Here is a 24,840-nt window from a genome sequence, read left to right on the forward strand (position 1 = left end):
TGGCTTCGATCACCATAATGTGTGGTACAGTTTATTCTTTTTAAAAAACCTCCATTGGAACTTGCCTCACCTCCTTTTCAATTGGCTTCACCAAAATGTGTAGTACAGTTTATTCATGCCTCACATCCTTTTAAACTGGCTTCACCATAATGTGTGGTACAGTTTATTCTTTTTTAAAAAACGAGCTCCATTGAAACTTGCCTCACCTCCATTTAAATTGGCTTCAACATAATTTAGAGTACAGTTATAAAAACCTCCATTGAAACTTGCCTCACCTCCTTTTAAACTGGCTTCACCATAATGTGTGGTACAGTCTATTCTTTTAAAAAAACTGAGCTCCATTGAAACCTGCCTCACCTCCATTTAAATTGGCTTCACCATAATTTACAGTACAATTATAAAAACCTCCATTGAAACTTGCCTCACCTCCTTTCAAACTGGCTTCACCACATTGTGTGGTACAGTTTATTCTTTTTAAAAACCTCCATTGAAACTTGCCTCACCTCCATTCGAATTGGCTTCACCATAATTTAGAGTACAATTATAAAAACCTCCATTGAAACTTGCCTCACCTCCTTTCAAACTGGCTTCACCATATTGTGTGGTACAGTTTATTCTTTTTAAAAAACCTCCATTGAAACTTGCCTCACCTCCATTCGAATTGGCTTCACCATAATTTAGAGTACAATTATAAAAACCTCCATTGAAACTTGCCTCACCTCTTTTAAAACTGGCTTCACCATAATGTGTGGTACAGTTTATTCTTTTAAAAAAACTGAGCTCCATTGAAACCTGCCTCACCTCCCTTTAAATTGGCTTCACCATAATTTAGAGTACAATTATAAAAACCTCCATTGAAACTTGCCTCACCTCCTTTTAAATTGGCTTCACCATAATTTAGAGTACAATTATAAAAACCTCCATTGAAACTTGCCTCACCTCCTTTCAAACTGGCTTCACCATAATGTGTGGTACAGTTTATTCTTAAAAAAAACCTCCATTGAAACTTGCCTCACCTCCTTTCAAACTGGCTTCACCATAATGTGTGGTACAGTTTATTCTTAAAAAAACCTCCATTGAAACTTGCCTCACCTCCATTTAAACTTGCTTCACCATAATGTGTAGTACAGTTTATTCGAAAAAACCTCCATTGAAACCTGCCTCACCTCCTTTCAAACTGGCTTCACCACAATGTGTGGTACAGTTTATTCTTTAAAAAAAACCTCCATTGAAACTTGCCTCACCTCCATTTAAACTGGCTTCACCATAATGTGTAGTACAGTTTATTCGAATAAACCTCCATTGACTACCTCACCTCCTTTCAAACTGGCTTCACCATAATGTGTGGTACAGTTCATTCTTTTGAAAAAAAAAACTTGCCTCACCTCCTTTTAAACTGGCTTCACCACATTGTGTGGTACAGTTTATTCTTTTTAAAAAACTGAGCTCCATTGATACCTGCCTCACCTCCATTTAAATTGGGTTCAACATAATTTAGAGTACAGTTATAAGAACCTCCATTGAAACTTGCCTCACCTCCTTTTAAACTGGCTTCAACATAATATGTGTGGTACAGTTTATTAAAATCTCCATTGAAACTTGCCTCACCTCCTGGAGGGCGCTCTTTAATATGCCTGGAGGTTGTTGGTTGTACGAAAAACGAAATCACGTTGCAGGGACTGGAAAAGGGAGTCTCTGATCTCGTCTTCGCTGTTTTTGTTTTTACAAACGGAATCACGGAGCGGAGAGCGTGTTCTGGTTTTGTTTTTGATACATAAAAACACAAATATAAAATGAGAAATCAGAGAGAGCCCAAAACATTTCTGATTTCAATATTCTGTTTTTGATCAACAAAAACGAAATCACAGCACGGGTTTTCACGCTGTGATTTCGTTTTTTGTTTTCAAAGACCGAACCACGTACTGATTTTCCGTTTTCGCTGTACGCTGAACGGGTATGAAAAACGAATTATCCATTAGTACCCTGATTTAACAACCCACCCACACCTTGTCTTTGCCTAGTCTTCCTACACCTAGTCCCCTTCTTGACAAACTCGATGCCCCTCACCCTTGGGGGTCCATTCTTCTTCCTCGCCTCTATCGCTGCCCTTGCCAAAGCTCCCATCTCCTTCAAGACCTGGTTATGCCTCCATGTATAAGTTTGCAATAACCAAGGAGCTTCTAACACAATAACCCTCCACAAGCTGACAGGACATGCTCCAATGACCCTCTTGCCTTCCTGCAAACCTTGCAGCTGTCGTCCTCCGCACAACCCCACCTCTTTAAATTCACCGGCGTTGGCAGGACCACATCCTGAGGTGTAAAATTACACCCTAGAGATTGAACATAACACCAGAGATTGTAAATGTAACAACCAAAGGTGTTGTAATAACACCTATGGGTGTAAACTAACACTACTAATGTACACCGGTTAACACCATAGTTTTTGCTCTGCAACTTTCGACAATGACCTTAATAATTTGTCCATTGTGATTTGACGGGTGTTGCAGAATTGAGCGTCTGCGAAGTGGATACTAAACTCCTCTTATACAATTTCACTTTATTTTGGTTTTCAACAGAATCAGATACGTGAGGAAGTGAATTCTTATCATATTTATACATAAATTGGCCTTAGTGAAACAGATATATATCATTAAATATTTAGCAGCTTGCTTTCAGCAAACAATGGGTCTGTGTGCCAGAGAAATGTGGGTGCATGCCATTGACGTTAACACATTTATTTCATAGGAACAACCAATTTCATAATTACCCGACAAGAAATGTTACTGCACTGCGTATTCCTCATGCAAGGACAATATTTGCTCAGAAAACACTGATCTGTAACAGGGCCAAAGTTATGGAATTCTTTGAACTCCATGTTACCGGGTCTGTTAGTATTTCTGTTTTTAAAAGGAAATTGAAACTTTTATTTTTGAATAAGTACATTTATGATGTATAATTGTTTTTCTTTTAAATACATGCAGAACTATGTGATTAGCAATATCATTTCTGTAAAATGTCTTGACCAACTGGTACATGTGCTCCTATCATTATACTATCATTTCAATTGTATTTGTGTTACAATTCTCTTATCTCTTGCCATTTTCTATCTTGTAACTTCGTGCTCCCCCCTGTTTTTCTATCTTTTTGTCTATCTATCTATTTTTTTTATATACCTACTTTTCTCAACATGTCCATTATTTTTCTGTAAATAGTTTTTAACCACATAATTTATGTATCCCTGTATTTTTTTTAGTATTATCAACCAATCTAGCTAGAATCAAGTTTTGCTTTAAACGAACAAATAATGTATTGTTTCAATACTGAGGGACCGTATAACAAGCCTGGCTTCCAAAGGTCTCCTCGTCTTCCTCGTCTCACTTTCCCTTAATTATCGATGTTTGTTGCTTTTTAACGTTTTAGACATATAATTGTACAAGTATCTTGTTATATGTTACTTTTTCGAGGAGGATCAATAAAAGTTCATTCAAATAAAAAATGGTTGATAATACAGAGATGCTTCTTTTGCAATAAAAGTAGTCTGTTCAATAAAACTTTGTGGGTATTGCCCCAAGCAAGAATGCCGTAATTCAAAAGAAGAATACAGCATTAATAGGGTTCGTTGTGGAAAATGCAATTTCAGTTTATTTATTATGCCAATGATGCGTGAGACATATTTTCCATAATATCATGTCTATAGGTGATATTTCCTTGCTCTATCACGATAAGGTCATGCCACAGAAAATTGATGACGTCACACTGCAACATCCAACCTGAAAGGTAGAAAACGTAATTATACGAATTTCGTCATTTTCATCTCGCGTCGTAAAGATTTTTTTAATTAATCGATAATCAACAATGGCTTTCTATAGAAACATTTGCAAAATTTATTGGAAACCTATTTTTTTTCTTCACTTAACCATGCAAATGTCCGGCAGAACAATTAAGCACTGAAAATAATGTCATCAAAGCTTATATTGAGTACCATCTTATCCGCAGATTCTTTTATCACCCGGTTTTATCCGAAGGTTCACATACTTCGACAATGAAACAAGAATCGATTGTCCGAACGTTTCCGAAAGAGAAAAAAAGTTTCGTTATTCCGAATAGTCTAGGGATTTTATCCTGTACTTTCGTACTATTGTATACCCCCAAAATCATTCAATTCTATGTCATTTTCAGACTATCGAATTTTCGGATTAACTAAATTTGTTATATTTTCTGACTATTTTTCAAAGCATTATCGGATTAGAGATTCTCCGGAATAACAGACCCTACTTTCTTTTCGAAATAGCGAACCGTCGGAATAAAAGGGGGAATAAAACAATAATTTATGCACAAACATTTTCCGCAAATTTCGAGCAAACAAAATGGCAGAGGAAAAAAAATGACAGGGGTAGGCTTTATTGTAATCAATATGCAAAACCGGTGAAAATAATGTGTCTGATTGGACATTGCCACTTTAACCTATTTCATTAATTTTTATCTGGCATCATACGTAATTTGTGTGTTTCGGAATAATAAATATTCGGAAAGAGCCTTTCTGGAAATGATGCATGAACTGGGCCTGCGTATCAGACTAGCGATTCAGCGATTCACGTGGACTCTCGCGTGCAGGGGGCTTGACTGTGATCCGATCGATTGTTATTTCAGCTACGCACCAGTGATCATTGTGGATGACTTTTATATGCTTTGCTCAAGACGTCGTCGTTTCTTTATATTGTCACATAAAAATCACAGTACGCCAATTGCTTTGAATTCCAGATGAAAATACAGAACAGATAAAAATGGGAATGGATGTTGGATTAAAAAATATCGAAATTATAGTTGCAGTTCAGGTATTTTAGAGAAATTAGCCTGGAAGGTCTTTGATCTTTTATACCCAACATTTTATTTGAAAAAAAAAAATCTTAATCAATTCTGTTGTTCTTTTATATCAGGTATAACATTTATTTAATTAGGTAGATAAGTCACCATCCGTTATCCTCACGATATATATACCCATTGTCACCACCCCGGTCCCGAACCAGAATTATACCCGGCCATATTGAACTTCTGAAATATCGAGGAAATTGAAGACTGCGAAAATAGACTACTCTTTTATCTTCCATGACAGTCGACTTCACTGCATGTGTTGACGGACATTACCTACGCAGGCCTATAAAATGTAGTTGCATCCGGAATGTCATCTTGTGTGGACGTTTACCCTTCCATCCTACCTCATCCGTGTATTTATCTTATTTCCATCTCCATCACGTTTCTTGTACGTATACCTGGCGAAGTGGCTCTGTACTTTAATCATCAGGTTTGTAAATTGATAAATTATCAAATATGGATTAATGTGTTTACTTTGACGATAATGAATATACACTGTATTCCTGATCGAGTACCTCAACGATCGACGACATATATTTTGTTGGAATTTAGAATCTTATAGTTTGAGTCAAAATTTCACTTCTGTTTTCTAATTCGGTTAACAGACGAACAGGATTTATCCATTATTGATAACCCCCTTTTAAGTGTCTATAGAAAATAGAATATTTATATTTTCGTACATAATTGTTTTTACACTTACAGGTCTACTGTAGCTGTATAGGGTAGCAAGATTTATCTCTTTGGTATCAGATCAGAAAATTGTTAAAACTCAAGATTAATTGATGGCATTGCTGCATAGAAATATGCCTAATTATAATTCCGAGAATAGATTAATAATGAAGTGTCCTTCATTCATAAACAGAGAGTGTGTTATAATTTCCGCATTGAGTGAAATCTCCATCGTGTATCATATTCTCAATTGACGTGTATAATGGAGACAGGCAGACCCGGCAGACAGATATGCAAGCCTGTGTATCGGTACTGCATATCCTTGTTTGTGTATAATCCTTTGTTTTGGCTCTTTCATCCAAATTCTGGCTCAAATTCCGACCTACAATGTCAATGTCATTTCAAGAATTATGCGAATTAGGCTTATAATTTGCATCCTGTTTTTTTTTGTACTCACACAGACGAGCACCCCTCAAGCAAGATATGCAATAAAAAACTACCTCTGAACTAGTACGTTTCCGACCGACTGCATTTTACCGGCAGTGATAACGACACTTAAAAAATCATTAATCTTGCCTTTATAAACTTCAATATACAAACCAAAGATGTCGACCGAGGAAGTGGAAATGGAGAAGAAAGTCGATCTTGCCAATGGCGCGGAGTTACATCAAAATGGAGAAAAGAACGCACACACGGCAGAAAATGGTGACTTACCCCCTGTCGAAGTCAAAGGTAAGAATATTCAGATTATCAAATAAAAACCCCAATATGAATCTTTCGAATTGTAATTGTGAGTTTCCTGTATTCGATCCCTTCCGTTTTATACCAACTTCATTGAATATGCACAGTCATATGGGAGTATCAAACGCTGATTGCACTTTTATGTGCACATGACCCTATAGTTAATCCATGGAGCAATTTTTTTTAGCTCCATTTGGTTATAATTGAAGGACAAGTCCACCCCAACAAAAACTTGAATTGAATTAATAGGAAAAGTCCAACGAGCACAGATCTGAACATGTCATCAAAATCGGATGTAAAATAATGCATGACATATCTAAAAAATGGAATGTTAAATGAACATTTGAAAGGTTGGAGGAGTGACAACATTTTCTAAATGTTGCATTTACCACTTTAAATGGTTCTACCCAACACTTAAAATGTTGGATTTAGCTTTATACAAAGTTGGATGTAACATTTGGAAAAGGTTGTCACTCCTCCAACCTTTCAAATGTTGATTTAACATTCCATTTTTTGGAGTGTATTAAAGTTTCGCTTGATTTAACAAAACAGTTCACATCCTGTTCGGTATTCAAATGAGGTGCCTGATGACATCACTATTTCTTTTGTTTTTTTCCTCCGTTGTCCTGCTTGTGAAACAAAGTTTTATTCCTCCCTGGACTTGTGGTATTACGATTGTTTAAACGTTTTTATTGTTGTTCAGCCAAGTTGGTCCTTCTTTTTGTCGAATCTGTTAAAATGGAAATATTGTGTAATTCAAACAATGAAAATAAAAGAAAAATTGTGAGGGACATGATCGACTCTCTCATTTTGCATGTCACCGAGTTGTGCATATGTTTTGTGAAAAACAAGCTTTAAATTGTATATATATCTTTCTTATTTTACATCCAATTTTGATGAAATTTTCAGCGTTATGCTCGCTTGATTTTCCTCAAATAAAATTTTCTGGTATGGACTTGAACTTTAACAGTTCAGGAAATGGTTACTCAATTTATAGTCAGACCTGTTTTACTTTCGATCCAACCATGATTTGTTAATTATTATTATATGCCAACTTTGTCAGCAATAGCATGACACTTCTTTCATCGTATCATGTTCATGCAGTAACTTATTGTTAGTGATTGAGATATAGCTTAATTCTGGCAAGAATATAGCTGGTATAATTTATTATTTATGAATAATTCCATTTATCACACAAAGAGCAAAACCGACCATTTTCCGGTGGCATTTCCTACACATACACAAAATGAACTTGGATATCTTATAATCCATCATATGATTCGTCAAAATATGTCTGAGGGCGAATTCAAAACATCACAAATGCCAATCAGAGGCATGTGTGAGCTAAAAAAAGGCATCTGCAACCATAGCAATAATTTATGTTGTAGGCCTACATTTGATGATGATGATGATGCACAGCATTTGTATAGCGCCATTCGCCATTACACTCTTGTAACTTGTCGTGCATATATTGCATGGTTAGTGAAAAAGAAATGTTTTTATCTTCATATGATGTTTGGTTAAGAACATTGTAAACGGTAATCGCAGACTATATAGATCGTGTATATAGTCCTTGTCCTCTATTTGAAGTATCGCTCAAATCAATTATTACGTAATACTTTATCTTCTTCTCTATTGTGGTGTATTGTAGAGGGATACTTCTAAGGTATTTAATCGGCGGTATATATAGGCGAAGGTTTTGATACATTGACTTCACGTGCAGTGCATGGTGACTCTTTAAAGTTGAAAACAAAAATGAAGGGAGAGATAATTATAGTAGCCTTTGAAACAAAATAGCTTGTGTGAAAACAGAACAATGATTTATCAAAGAAAGTGAAGACCAACGAAAGTTTGAAAAGTCGCATTGCCAATAAGAGGATCTTCATAGAATTTGTGACCGCAATATTCAAGTGGTCATATTTTTTTCACCAATTTTTTCTCAAACTTTCTTTGATCCTATTCTTTGATTTATTTCTGTTTCCACAAAAGCCCTTTAATTTTTCCAAAGGTAAGATGAATTCTCCCCATTAGAACGAAGGCGGAGAAAATGAAATACGAGAAATTAGAAAAAGAGAGAATATAATTAATGGAGAATGGAGATGTGTGTGCAGCGCTACTGGCGTGGATTTGATAATTTTGGTTGGATTATGCTTTGTGTTGAAATTTATTTGTTGAATGCGGTGCAAATATGCTGCACCCATTCGGAAAATAATACTAAGACTTTGGTAAATCCTTTATTATTATTGTTTTTATTTTATAGGGGTAGAAGATTAGATTTAAAAGTAAATCGAAAGTCACATTTCTACATGATTGGAACATAAAATTAAGAACTTCAAAAGTTCATATTCGTGCTTGTGAAATATAGTTTGTTGCCAGCATAATTTATGATGTTAATAACAGTGTTACTATAGCTTCGACCCATATCTTTTTACATCGTCATTTAATAAGTTTGCCTAAACCCAAATGTTCCAAACAATCGATGTTAACTATCGAAATACGAAAAGAACTAGCCGATGATTATTGATTAGAATGATCCTCGAGCACTACTAGTACATCAACATTTTGATAGTTCATTCGCGATATAAAGATTGTCATATATCAATTATCAATATTATTTAAAAAAGGGGGAGGGGCACATGATATAATGGACTGTGCAGTAAGTGTAATGTTAAATGTATTTTTTCATGGGAAAATAAAGCAGTATAAGGCATTAAGACAAGGCTGGGTATTATTAATCAGCTGAGCCTTTGCTGGTCAAGTGAGGAGTTAATAATTAATGAAGATGCTGATAATCACCTCTCATCTCATATCCTCGGTTTAATTAGGATGATTTTGCAGGATGTACATGTACGGATAATCCTGCTAAGAAGAAGAGGAAAATAAAATTGGTGAATATTAACCATGCCATAAATAATAAGGATATTGAATAATAACGCAGTTCTTGCTATAACGTCCCAAAGCGCTTACAAATTTGGATTAACCTGGCATTATATAGACCTGCAGCCTTTTAAAGCGCTACCTTCAAGGAATAAATTCATGCCAGGTACCCATTCACCTGAGTTGAATGCAGCATAATGTGGATGAATTACGCCATGCATGGCCGGACCCACGAACCTCTGTTTCAAAGTCAAAAGACTAATCCACTGGGCCACAACAACGCTCCACACAAACCATGCCAATTTTACTCTAAAATTCTCCATATAAATGTGCGCAACTGTTAAACGCTCTTCATTGATTAGTTACGTCATAGTTATGTTGAAATTCAGACTCGATTTGATGGAAACTTCACATCTTTTTCTCTGCTATTATATAATGTCATTATTATTTTTCAATTAGAGATGAAATTACAATTAACAGCTCAGCATTAAAACATTTTGTTATGTCTTTACCCTATGATTCTGCTTTAAATTGCGGAGCAAATATAATACGAGCATTATTTCAAAATAGAAATGGTCAGGTCGAAGTGTATAGAAGTTTGGTACAGTTAATGGGCCCATAAACAGTCGAGTAATTTTTTATCAATGATTTGGCTGATTTTAACCATTTGTTTCCCTCGGTCGGACATAATTTCAATTTTACCACCAACGGATTGGTTAATAATTTTGACCAATGCTTTTCTCATGCAGGGACTCGCAGAAAGAGAAGGGAATGGAATATTGGCTTTTTGTTTTTCGATGACCTTATATGCCCGGACCATTAGCGGATCGGGGAGGGGGAAGGGGGCATTTCTGGCATGTATCCCGCCCCTTGAGAACTTTATAACGTATTTGTAGTAGAAATATCTGACACACCCAAGTAAGGAAGTTTTAAAAGAAATCTTTTTTTTCTATTCTATTATTTTTCATCGCTTGCCATTTCTATATCATAAATCACCGTTATTCGGGAAGGAATCCCCCTTTTTTTGCCTTTAAACTATTCGTAACAAAAATATACCCTCTCAGAAAATCCAGGGGCGGTACTCTGAACTTTATAAAGTATTTGTAGTGGAAATACCGGACACACCAAAGTAAGGAAGTTTTAAAAGAAATCTATTTTTTCTATTCTATTATTTTTCATCGCTTGCCATTTCTGTTACATAAATCGCCGTTATTCGGGAGGGAGTCCCCCTTGGATTCGCCCCTGGATTCGCCTGTGTATGGGCCTACATCGACAACATCAAGAGAATTATATTTGTTAAATTTGTGAGACAAATTATTAACATCTTCCTCAGAAACTGCATTTTTTTGTTAACTTATGCAATGAAGAAATGGAAAATGACCTACTTAACCCCCCATGCACGAAGCCCTGCCCTGTTATGATGGATGACGATGAATTTTTCATTCAAACTTTGGAATGGAGATCGACGCTATTCAAACCTAAACAAATGTACTGCAAATAACTCTCTTTGTTTCCCCACATGTCCAGCAAAAAACTGTGTCAAGTTCATGTCCTTGAGTAATAGCAGAGAGGGAGAGAGCGAGAGGGTGAGGCCTAGGGGGGTAATTTCGATGATTTAATTTTTATTTCATTATCATTCAACCTTTTACAAATCAATATTTGGTGTAATAATAGTTTTCCCCATAAAATCGTGAACTTTGTTTGTCAATCGCTGGTTTCATAACTGAGAAAGTAGTCTTTTCTGCAGCCACTTAAATCCGATTGGATCGCAGGGAGCTATATATATATATATATATATAATATATACACACACAGCAAAAAAATTCTTGGACACTTATAAAAGTTAAAATATTCCATATAGATATTTGATTAAAGGCAAATTATTGTAGGTCAACATGACCAGACAATATTCCTCTTCCAGTATGACATGACATTTTCATGTGAACAGTCATGCATGGGTGGTTAAAAGCTTTAAACAATAGCAATGTCAGTAAAAGAAAATTGCAAGAAATGGACCATTCAAATGCTAATGATCATGGCCATCCTGTAGGCATACATTCAGCAATTTCAACATGCGTTTATCATTTGAATTGAATGCTATAGGGATGCATCACGAGATGCATAATGAGATGGATCATTTGGACACTTTCAAGATGAAGCTTTCCAACCAAGAGCATGCAAGAACAATATGAATGTTGCAGTCTGGGCAGTCATTTAGACAAGTGGCTCGACATTTCCAAGTTTCACCAACAAGCAACAACAATTTTAAATTTGCACCAGCGGTCTTTGGCTACTAATGAAGTTAGAGATCCTCCTAGGAGTGGTCGACTTAGGGCCACCACCCCTGCAGTAGATAGGAGGATAAGGATAATTTTCTTTTGCTAATGCCAAGATACTGAAAGTTGACATTTTGTTCATCGACTAACTTTGAATTAAAATTCCAGTGGAATAGTGCCAAGGGGGATAACTTTCTCTTCACTATTAGAGTGGTATTTGACTTTAAGTTTGCTTTTATCGTTTAATGGATATTTATGCCACACAAACTTTCACAACTGAAAAAATGACCGATCGTTTGCTTGCAATTTTCTTTTACTAACATTGCTATTGTTAAATGCCTATAACCAGCCATGCACTGACTGATCCATTTCTTGCAATTTTCTTTTACTGACATTGCTATTGTTTAAAGCTTTTAACCACCCATGCATGACTGTTCACATGAAAATGTCATGTCATACTGGAAGAGGATTATTGTCTTGTCATGTTGACATACAATAATTTGACTTTAATCAAATATCTATATGGAATATTTTAACTTTTATAAGTGTCCAAGAACTTTTTTTTGCTGAGTATATATATATATATATATATATATATATATATATATATATATATATATATACATATATATATATACTGTATATTAAGAGCTCAGTTGCAAAAGGGGCTAAGTCCATTCCATTTTTCATCAAATTATTTTTTTGTCTCAAAGTATAGTAGCTCTAAGATGATACCAAAGAAAAGATAAATTCCCATTAAAAATTGAACCAAAATGGCAAAGAAAAATCACTTATTTTCAAAAGGGGTTAGGTCCATTTTAGAATATTTTTGAAAATATGAAGACAGGTAGATTTCTTTTATACCCAATGTTAGGGTATCATGAAAATATTGCAATATGGGAGAATAAAATAATGACTTTCTTGGAGTGTCCTTTTACAACCCAACTCTTTTGAAGAGCTCATTTGCCAACAGGGGTTAGGTCCATTCTTCATAAATTTTATTGTTTTCTATCTCAAAACCTATAGATCTTTAGTCGCTCTGATGATGCCAAAGAAAATTTGAAATTCACATTAAAACGGGAATAAAAGTGGCAAAGAAAAATCACTTTTTTTATTTAAAAGAGATTGAATTCATTTGAGTTTGCTTGCAAAAGGGTTGAGCCTGAGGTCCACAATGATAAATTTTTCAAAAATATATAGAAAAATTGAAGACAGGGAGATTTCTTTTACACCCAATTTAATGTTCACATGATATGGTAGTACATCATGACAATTTATTTTCTCATAGATTGCAATAAGTGAGAATTAAAAAAAAACACGATTTTCTCGGAATGGTCCAAAGTGGACCTAACCCCTTTTGAAACAAAGCTAGTTATATATACACAACAAAAAAGTAAGCCCCCTTAAACAAACATCCATGATTTTCGAATCAGTCTGGGAGTTTTTAATGTTTTTTTTTACATGAGCGTGTAAGTAATTTTATAAGCTACACTCTGAAGGAATGTTACGGATGTCATGCTTCAGTGAGCACCGCCAGAAAGCCTAATCGTCACTTTTTTAAAGTCACAAAGCCAAATATCATGACTTTGATTACACTTTATTGGAACGAATTTCACATGATAATGATAAGAAATAGTCAGAAGGAATGTAAAAGGTACTTCCTAAAAGACGATACAACCTTTTTTGTGCTAAATTTCACGGTTGAATAAACACAAATCCAAATTTGCTACAATTGGATTTTTACACATTTCTGTTGATAGAAGTAGCAGTAACAGTAGTAATATAGTAGTACTACTACTACTTCTACTTCTACTACTACTACTACTACTACTACTACTACTACTACTACTACTACTACTACTACTACTACTACTACTACTACTACTACTACTACTACTACTACTACTACTACTTCTACTACTACTACTACTACTACTACTACTACTACTGCTACTACACTTCTGCTGCTACTACTACGACTACTACTACTATACGACTACTACTACTGCCACTACTTCTGCTACTAGTACCACTACTACTATTACTTCTACTACTACTACTACTACTACTACTACTACTACTACTACTACTACTACTACTACTATTACTACTACTACTACTACTACTACTACTACTACTACTACTACTACTACTGCTGCTACTATTACTACTACTACTTCTACTACTACTACTACTACTACTCCTATACTATTACGACTAATTACGACTAATAATAATAATAACTATTATCACTACGGAGTCATGATCGGAAGGGGAAGGGGGAAATACAACTTGAAGATGCATGGCCCGGACCTTCTTTTTGTCTCTGAAATATACTCTTCTTTCTTCATTATCATTTTTGTCTCACCTGCATAGCAGAGTGAGACTATATAGGCGCCGCTTTTCCGACAGCGACGGCGACGGCGTCAACATCAAATCTTAACCTGAGGTTAAGTTTTTGAAATGACACCATAACTTAGAAAGTGTATGGACTTAGTTCATGAAACTTGGCCATAAGGTTAATCAAGTCCTATTAGAGTTTCATATCACTTGACCAAGGTCAAAGGTCATTTAGGGTCAATGAACTTAGACCATGTTCGGGGAATCAACATCAAAATCTTAACCTGAGGTTAAGTTTTTGAAATGTCATCATAACTTAGAAAGTATATGGACCTAGTTCATTAAACTTGGACATAAGGTTAATCAAGTATAACCAAGCATCCTGCCTGAGTTTCACGTCACATGACCAAGGTCAAAGGTCATTTAGGGTCAATGAACTTTGGCCGATTTGGGGGTATCTGTTGAATTACAATAACAACTTTAAAAGTTTTTGGATCTGATTCATGAAACTTGGACATGTTATATCTCTGAACATCCTGTGCAAGTTTCAGGTCACATCATCAAGGTCAAAGGTCATTTAGGGTCAATGAACTTTGGCCAAATTGGGGGTATTTGTTGAAGTATCACTGAACATCTTGTGCGCATTTTAGGTCACATGACCAAGGTCAAAGGTCAATGAACTTTGGACATAATGGGGGTATCTGGTATCTGTTAAATTACCATCATAACTTTGCAAGTTTATTGATCTGACTTTTGAAACTTGGACATAAGAGTAATCAAGTATCACTAAATATCCTGTGCAAGTTTCAGGTCACATGATCAAGGTCGAAGGTCATGTGAGGTCAATGAACTTTGGCCACATAGGGGTATTTGTTGAATTACCATCCTATCTCTGTAAGTGTATTGGTCTAGTTCATAAAAGGTGGAAATAAGAGTAACCAAGTATCACTAAACATCTTGTGCCAGTTATAGTAGTTTTCAAAGTCAGCACTGCTGCTATGTTGAATCGCGTGAGGCGTTCCACTTGTTATATCATTTTACTTCCCAATTTTCCCTGCGACCCCTAGCTCCCCCGCCCTCTGCCCCCCGACTAGACCTACTGCTACTACAATTTAATGCATTATCTGTTTACACACGTGCATGTTTAATGACACCCTAACCATGCTAACCAAAAACACTTGTGTCATGAAAATTACCGAAAAAAAGATTAATCGATGACTCGGTACGTGCACGTTGGCTCATTTTAATTCAAATGGCAGCTCCACCTAACTGGGTTGTTCGTTCAAGATTCGTTGGTAAGTCACTGATCCTATTATTATCGCGATAATTTTGGTAGATAAATCAGTACTCGTGTCCATGGTGTCTGTCCCCATAATATCTATTGGCAAATTGGGGTCAGTGGTAACTCGAAATCTTCTAATTCTACTGCAAAATTGCACGTAAAACTCCGCTGCCATATTCAAGCGAGGTGACCTTCCTTTTCTATTGACATACTCGATCATTTTAAACAAAGCATTGTTGTATTATTATATTTTTTTTCATGGCTGTCTACGTGACAGATACATGGTGGTTTACGAGCTGAACTTGCCAACCTGATACCCCATGATCGATACATCAGCACGCATGATAAATGGACGCATTACTTCCAAGTATATGCTGCACCGTGACATACAAGATCCATATTTCAACTGTTTACATAATTTGGGCGGGGGGGGGGCATTTATGGGTCGATCAATGGAGATCCCCCCTTATTAAGCAATGGATACATTTTCAACCTAATCAGCATAAATGATCTTTCATTATTATAATTGTGGCGCATTGCAAACGTCTGAACTGGTGACTTCGCACACTCTCTATACAAACTATTTCGTTTTCCTCCTGTAAGAAAGTCAACATGTTTGTATACAAACATGTTGAACCATTAATGTTATCATATCTAAGAAATGAGATTGTTCAAATTATTTCAGTGATTTTGATGGAATTTTCTGTACTATGTTTCTTTTTCGTATATCTCATAAAAAAAAGAAAAAGTGAATTTGGCGAGTTGTGTCGGGTATAAATTATGTGCAATTATTTTGATTTATGTACCTTTTCAAATTTAATAATTTAACCTGTTCGCCTGGGAAGTCACTTGTTTTTCTTCTCTTCATCCACCATTACCCATCCTCTCCCATTAATTAATTATGTTGCTCATGCTTGCTTTCTTCATTCAGATATGTCCCGAGCCTTTTAATGCTAATATGTGTTTGTCGAATATACTGACGAATTATGGACATGCAACATGACAGTTGCGTAATGGGCCTGTATAAGGGAGGGGGGGGGGGGGCACAACATGGCACAGGCCTATGTCATGTATGTGGGAAAACTTCTTTTAAAAAGATTTGCGAGACGAGAAAGAGAAGCGATCGAGCTAAAATGTTTTCATTTCTATATGAAAACCTAATTTTATGACACATGACACTTCCCTGTTTTGACAGAGTAAATATTCAAAACCCCTTTATCATTCACTTTCTGTCTTTTCCTCTTTACTTTTCTTTCCTGGTCGAAAACCCTTTTTTTGTGTGTTTGCGTATATGTGTGTGTGTGTGTGTGGGGAGGGGGGGGGGGCAGAGTCAAGCAAGGCCCCCATCCTCAGCTTTACGTGACATCACCGGGCCCGCCGGCTCGGCTCTCTTTCTCTCTCTCTCTTGCATCCGAATGGGGCGTATTATAATTATATATATTGCCTTAAATCAGATATTGAGTGGATTATTTAGTTTTATCTTTATTTTCTCTTCCTTTTTTTATTCAAGTAAATTTATTACGAGATATGCCTTTAGATAATTAATGTTTAGTAGTAATGTTTTGAGATAACCCCGGAAACCTTTTGATAAAAAACAAAACGGCGAAGACCTATATAAATCATTAAAATTCTTATTTTTTGACAGCATTAATTTGAAAATTCAACATACCTTTGGTTTTAACAGTCATGATAGTCGCTCATGGCTATAGTACGTATTGGTCCAGGTCTACTATGTTAGCAATAAACGTGATAACAGCATTTAAATCATGGATTTGGGGTGGGGGGATGAGGGTTGGTTCATCACAAATTTCAATGAACGGGGGCTTGCAGAATAAGGATGAGAATCGGTGCAAATAGGGGAAATTTCTTTTAAATTACATGTAGAATTTCAGATGGCAATATAAGCGACATTTACAAATTCCACCAAATATTTTTTTTAACAGTGCATATGCCATCTATTCAACACGACTGTGATTGAAAGGGGCAATTTTTTAGTTGTTTTCCCCCAGCAAATATCCTCATAATAGATTATTGTATTATTTTTTTAAGTAGAAATTTCGCCTTATGTGTCATAACCAGGCATATGAATGTTTTGAAAATGAATATATTGTCAGGAAGTCAGAACAAGTACAGCCATACATGTATACATGGTATATGAGCCATCCGAAATGATTAGCCCAATGTATCAGAACGTGTACAGCCATATTGTATATGAGCCATCCAAAATGATAAGCCCAATGTATATTACTGCAATTTATGAACATAATACAGGACAAATAATCTGTCAATATTGTGGCCCCTTGCATAATTTCATACAGTTTGAAACACCACTTATTTATTTTGACATTAATTTTTCATGGACTTTCAATACAATATCCTTCAGTCATGTCCATTACATAATGCATAGAGCTTTAACCTCGCGTTGCTACAAATTTTTGCAATGCATTGTCGCCTTTATACCAGATTTATTTTATAATTAAAAATCTGTAAATCTGATCATTCAACGATCGATTAACATGTGAAACGAATATGTCGCTTTATTACACAGCGTGCAATGTGCCTGTTGTAAAAAAAGTCTTTTGATTTCGAGCTAACGGAAAACTGTGCAAAGGTCGGGATCATAAAATGTATAAACCACATCATAATTTATACGTGTTATGACATTGGAATTTCACAATCGGTTTGCCAAGTACATGTACGTGTCAGATTGTACGTTGCATGCTTAGACGAGAGACTGCATCATATATAGAGGCATGTATGTTGTTCCTTTGGAAATATGAACTTATCGTGTATATTGCCTGCATCATGGAGGCGTGAACGTCATGGATATGGTACTATTGCTAAGTTATAATTTCTTTAGTTTTGCTTTTCTTTTGTAAAATATATCAATCAATTTTGTTTCAGTTTCTATTTTTTCCTCATAACGTACTCATTGACTGTTTTCAGAAATGGATTTGTTACTGATTTTTTAAAAAAAAATTCTTATTCTCTTACTATTTTTTCACTTTCAAAATATTTTCTCATTGTTCTGTCTTTTTTTCTTTGCTATCCCTTTGAAGTAGACATATATGTCTCTTCCATTCAAGTGTTCTCCATGTATTCATGAACTTACGTCAGTCCAGATATAGTTCAACTCATTAATTTCTATGTCATAGAATTTATTGTGCCATGAAGCTTGCATGTATTTCAATCATTCTATGAATCGTATATATGAGCCAGCTGTTTCTCAAAAAACATTACTTTTGACCAATGAGGGTGGTAACGTTGGGGATATTGATTAAAGGACAAGTCCACCCCAACAAAACGTTGATCTGAGTCTGGACACATCTATGCCGCCCATGCCTATTAATACCCCAGAACCAACAAAAAAAGATATAACCCCCCCCCCGAAACTTTAGAATCTGGAGACAACCAATGACACAACACGAACCTATATTCTCATATTCGCTAAGCACATTGATTCCCCTGTAATACTTAAATATTACCCCCCCCAAAAAAAAAAAAATGGACAAGAAAAAAAAACTGGAGGAAAGAAGTAATAGTTACATAGTTATGGGGAATCAAGGTATTCAGTTCAGAAATAAAAGGTTTGTGCCTTACCCCTCCCCCTATCAAAATACCTTTTAGTCTTCTTCTGTTAAAAACAGTCGCATCAACTCTACCTATTGAATTATCATTATTTTGTCTTTCAGATACGATTGATAAAACTGGACAGAATGGAGTTAAATCTCATGAACCTTTCGAGGCCACACCCCTGTACAAGAAACAGGTAACTATATTACTTTTCATGTATGAAATATCGGGAGACTATACACACATCCCTATAATTAAAAGAGGACAATTGGAGAAGAATGACGAAAATATAAGAAGAGGAGCATTTACAGCAATTAACTTGGTCACACAACCTTTTTGTGTTAAAAACAAAAATCAAATTTTCAAATTGAGAGAGAGAGACACACGTTGTCGCACTAAGATCACATTCCGTTCTTTCACACTGTATTTTTTTTCGCGTAATTTGAATGATGATTTCAGTGAAAAAAATGAGGCTAATGACGAATTTTTAGCACGTGTGAATCTTAAAATAGAATCGCGAAAGCTAATCACAATCACGAATTAAAATTCTACTCCAGAGGTGACTTCCACTTAAGTTGAACTCAAATTACGGTACGAATTTTCCGTGTGAAAGGTCCGATGATCCTGAAAACGAATTCCAATCATCACTACAATGGGCCTTTTCACATGTTAATCTTGAATCATCATTGTAATGATAATTGCTATTGTAATCGTGACTGTGATTAGCGTTCGTGATTCTAATCATGATCTAGTTTTGTTTCACTTGTGCTAAATATTTGTCATTAGCTAGCTTATTTTTCACTGGAATCATCATTCAAATTACGGGGTTTTACCGTGTGAAAGGGCGGTAAGTTGATTTAAGTTTTACGTGTGAAAATGCCCATTTTTTTTAGATACCTATTACTGTACCTATTAAATTACATACTTAATTATTGTTAGTTCTCTATTTCATTAATCATCTCTTAGATGAAAATATCCAATTGATTCTTTTTTAAATGCAAAATTATGAAATTGAGTGTGTATTCCAATTGACTGTAAATTTGTTCTTTATCTTTCTTATTGACTTAACAAATATTCAACTATTTTTTCTTGAGAGGAGAGATAAAACGTACTTCAAGTGGATTGTCCGTTTACACTAATTGATTATCACCTTTCATGATAACTTGATGTCGTAGGTCGCAATAGGTCACTTCCAAGAAGTACAAGGGGCACAACAGATTCATGTTCACTTGTCTTTATTTGTCCATCACAAGACAAAAATAAAAGAAAAAAAAACCCTGCAAGATATAAAGCAAGGCCATCGTAAGTATACAATCAAATAATGGCATTAATACATGAGTCGTCTTATTCTCAATTATTAAACATATGACGAAGACACCAGATGATGCCAATTACACTATAAAAGTTAAGTGTCTATCCTTTAGCAAATATCCTACAAAATGAGCATACTGTTGAAGTGTATATTATAGATAATGCTATAAAAACAGCATTACAAAAATAGGAATGCATTTCTGAATTCAAAATTATATTAAATGCGTCAAATTATAATTCAAGTTATGGATGCTTAATTCCTTGCAGCTAGCCTGCCTAACCATCCTTATCCTCGAATGTTTGTAACACTAACCAAACCTGAAGAATGGCAGACAAAGAGACCATCGTCATTATCCTCTCAATCAAAAATGACATACAAATCCCCTCAAATTGTAAAGCCTCACTAACTACACTCTTCAATGGCATCTCAAAATACCTCAATCAAAAGGACAGCATCCATAAGTCAAATCGGTTTCCGCACAAGAATTCATTTAAAGTTTTTGAAATGTACTCTATATTTATCTCAATTCTGATTTCAATTTAAATCAATAAAATCAATACAGTACAAACATAATATTGTACACCATGCACATAATTAGAATGTAGATCTTAGACCACGCCCAAATATAATGCAACAGCTTACCCAGGATCAACACCCACTCGTCACGTGATCGTGAACCACTCCAACACACTGGCTGGATTCAACAGTGTAGAAATTACTTGTACTGCTGTTAAACAAAGAACAAATCCAAAATTACTAACTCGTCTTACATACTTATATTACTTTTTTCATGCTAGCATTCCATTAAAATAATTTTCTCTGTATCAAGATAAAGACTTCTATCAGTTTCAACTTGATAAAATCCACCAGTTAACATTAGAGACTGAAAATAAGACAACTAACCATTCCAGTTATTTATCCATAATTGAAATTAATATAACAATTGTCCTAAAATTATATCAATCCTCATGTCTCAAGAGCTATATCTCATTAATCACAATATGCTCAATAGCTCTTTCATAATTTTTAACTAAACCATTCATACCACAGGCCTTTCCAAATCTAACATGTTTGTGTACATGTCCCACATATACAAATCTGTGTTACTTAATAATACTTGTTTGGAAATCAGTGAGTCTTGTCACAAAATAATTCCATCCTGATACTCTAATATGACTAACATTCACTACCAGTACAAATTACATTTCAAATTAAATGTACGTACCACACTTCGGAAGATCTAAAGTGTTGGGAATCACCGGCAACAAACTTTCACCCACAAAAATGTGATGCTACGCTGATGCAAGCTCAAGAAGGAATGAATCCCGATAACCTGCCCGATGCTACAGGTATTCTGCTCACATCACCAACCTAACCGTATCACTACGCCTTGCATCATTAAGACTTTCAATCTTTCACCTTCAACAGTCTTTCTAGATACCTATTTACAATGTACCTTTTAGCTAATTTGCATATCTTCCGACCATTAATTGGTTAACAAAATAAAAGTGCCTACGCTGTTGCTAAGTGGAACTAATTTATCTTTTACAGGAGTATCGCTCACTGATGAGTCTTCAGTCATGAACACGAGACAAAAGTCCAGCTGTGACTAATAAAAAAAGGAATCCAAAGAACCCTAAACTGATTTGTTTTCATTCATAAAAACCAGATGGATGCGATTCTTAGTCATGTTTAACAAAACAAGGAATCCAACAACCTCGCAACCCAGATGACACGTCCTATTGAAAACAAACTTTGCATAGCCAATCCCTAAAATTTCTTTAACTAAGAGGATGCCAAATCGAGCTTCAAATATCTTTATCTATAGAAGGAAATACTTTGGCTAAAACTCAACTTTCCACAATTCCCCCGCTCAAGATATAGTCGACCCGACTATAATATAGCACATAATTCAATTTAATATCAGGTCGACTTACACTACAATCAATGTTCAAAATCACAACAAAGATTAGAAAGTACCGGTATATGGTATCTATCTTCCAGTTCGCTGATTCAAATAAATTAATAAATTAATATCTACTCTCTGGATGCTATTAAATCAAATATCTTTTCAATTTTCTTGATTATTCTCCAATCTTGATCAAATTTCTGCCTTATTACTTCAACCTATGAATGAAAAGAAAATTCTTTCACTGAACTTCCAACAGTAAATAGTCCACTTATTTCTTGGAATGATTGAAATAATAAAAACTAAACGATCCAGATTCAGCCAAATCAAACCTGATTAGCATATTCCAATACTTTTTTTTTTATTTCACTCATTCGACAGTAAACTAAACAAGGTTTAGGATGTAAATACTGACCTCTTTAGATTTCAATCCGAAAAGAAATTTGTATAAGATACGCATCTGTCACGAAGAACTGAAAGCAAGGAGTTATTTTGTCTTCTCATAAAAATTGTTCTCAAAATGTAGAATTTCAAACTTGTACTGAAAGTAAAATTCATAATCCCTAATGAAAAAAAATTAGGCTGAGAATCAAATTGTATTTGATTTTTTTTTTTTTTCTACTCTGAGGACTAAAGACTACAGTTAATTTATTGAATCCTGTCAAAATTGAATGAGAATTACTTTTAGCAAATTATGTGTGTTTTTAAGGATTAGATAATTTTTTTTTTCTTCCCTTTTTTCAGGAGAATTAGCAAAGAAGGCAAATCTGGCTCAAAGAAACTAATATATACCAAGCAAGCCTTGCAAAAGAAATCCTATATGACACAGTCCAAATTTTCTTTTAGCAAAATTTGTCTTCCATATTCTTATATGAAAAACTAAATCAGCTAGGCACTTGAATCTCGAATACTTTTCACTAAATTAGGCTAGTTTGATAAAATCCATCTCTAACGGGATCAATTTCATGAAATAAATAATAAATCCCTGAACAATCATACTGGACGACCAGTAACGGCTGAAGTCGGCAAACGATAGGGATTACGATTTTTTCCACGTGTGGCTCTCGTGGAGCGTCTAACTTTTCTAGTCTCTGGGGTTTCAGAGTCACTACTGGTTAAATATAACCATATTGGCACATCATCATCATCACTATCTGTGTCATCAGTATCATTATGACTCTGTTCATTCTCATTATCTGAATATCTATCGATATCACTGGGTACTGGGAATACATCAATAGATTCTCCTACTTGACGAGGATCAATTATTAATCGTCGTCTATTCACCCACTTCGATTTACCACCAAGAACTGGCCTTATCTGAAGAACATCATTCTCCTCATTTTTTGCAACGATCAAATAAGGAGAATCCTCATATTTGTTCTGTAACTTGTGACGCTCTGAAAAAGCATCACGGCGGAGTAACACTCGATCCCCTACTTTCAAGACAGGAACATCTCCAACCTTTTGTCTCTGTTCCTCTTTCAGTGCAGCAGCTCTTTGCCGATCTACTACAATCTGATAAGCTCTTTCCATGAGCTTGTTCTGATTTTCCACATAATCCTCACTCCAGGACGACTTTGATCTACTCAACAGGTGATCAATCGGCAACTGAGGATCTCGACCGAACATCAGAAAATAGGGAGTGACCCTAGTGACACGATGGGGGGTAGTATTGTACATGAACACTATGTGTTTAATCAACTCTGGCCAACGCCTTCTTTCTTTAGGATTCAATGATCTTAGCAACCCACAAAGAGTTCGATTAAATCGCTCACACTGTCCATTACCTTGGGGGTAATATGCAGTAGTACGGGACTTCTTGATGTCATATAAATGACATAATTCTGCAACAAGACTATTCTCGAATGATCTTCCTTGATCAGAATGAATTCTACCAGGAATTCCATAATGGACAAACCACTCATCTCTTAAAACCTTTGCTACAGTTTTTGCAGATTGATCGTGACAAGGTATTGCTTGTGCATACTTACTGAACACGTCAGTAAGTACCAAAACATCTTCATAACCTTGCTGTCCCTTGTCTAACTTCAAAAAGTCCATCGCTAACACTTCCTGGGGTCGAAAAGCTACTAAATGTCGAGGAGGAGGACGGATAGTGGGAAGGGGTGGTTTTGATGTAACACACCTAAAACATCTCTTCACATACTCCTTCACAGTCTGAGACATACCCGGCCAATAACACCTCTCCTTCAGAAGATTCAACGTACGATCTATCCCTTGATGACCCCATTGATCATGCACGAGTTTCAACACAGTCTTCTTCAAAACTTCTGGAACTAAAAGCTGTAGGGCCTTACCATGGACAGAATCTTCTACTTCACGGTAAAGGACATTTGCATGTTCTCTATACCGAGGCCATTCTCTCAACCAACCTCTAACAAGATCAAACAGTCTCGGATCAATGAACTGACCCGGTTCCCAACCTCTCCTTTTCAAGCATCTCACTTCTTTAAGTACAGGATCATTAGCTTGGAGAATCGCTAAGTCTTCAAAACTATACGAAGGCAACATCATGGGAACCCAACTATCTTCTTGGTCAATTGATTCACTAACTTTGCTATTCTCTTCAGACACAGATACTGGGGTAGTCTTTGTTACTTCATTTATCATCACAGCAACCTCGTCTCTACCCAATGGTCGTCTGCTTAGTGCATCTGCAACTTTATTAGCAGAGCCAGGACGATATTTTACCTCTATATCGTATGGTGCTAACTGCGCCACCCACCTAGTCTCTGTGGCTCCCAATTTAGCATTTCTCAAGTGTACCAGAGGGTTGTGGTCTGTGAAGACCTCACAGTGTTGGCCCTGAATATACGAACCAAATTTGTCTACTACAGCCCATTTAAGGGCAAGTAATTCCAACTTGAAGCTTGACAGTCCAGCATAATTCTTTTCTGACCCCCTTAGAGTTCTACTCGCAAATGCAATAGGGTGAGGTTTCCCTTTTGCATCCCTTTGCGACA

General features: G+C 35.7%; 1 protein-coding gene across 3 annotated transcripts in view; it reads left to right on the forward strand.

Moving 5' to 3' along the window:
• The first annotated feature begins 5,109 nt into the window (after window positions 1-5,109).
• The window catches only part of LOC121425438, a 28,580-nt gene continuing 8,849 nt past the window's right edge, over window positions 5,110-24,840 (forward strand). Inside the window, exons 1-3 of one of the 3 annotated variants that reach the window (XM_041621490.1) lie at window positions 5,110-5,304; window positions 6,149-6,275; window positions 18,752-18,828. In XM_041621490.1, the coding sequence (XP_041477424.1) occupies window positions 5,182-5,304; window positions 6,149-6,275; window positions 18,752-18,828 (327 nt within the window). In that variant the 5' untranslated portion in view covers window positions 5,110-5,181. Of the gene's footprint in view, window positions 5,305-6,004; window positions 6,276-18,751; window positions 18,829-24,840 lie in introns of all 3 variants that reach the window. The other 2 variants (XM_041621492.1, XM_041621491.1) reach the window with 2 other exon arrangements.

Source organism: Lytechinus variegatus, chromosome 12 (genome assembly GCF_018143015.1).
Source record: "Lytechinus variegatus isolate NC3 chromosome 12, Lvar_3.0, whole genome shotgun sequence".
Classification (NCBI taxonomy): Eukaryota; Metazoa; Echinodermata; class Echinoidea; order Temnopleuroida; family Toxopneustidae; genus Lytechinus; species Lytechinus variegatus.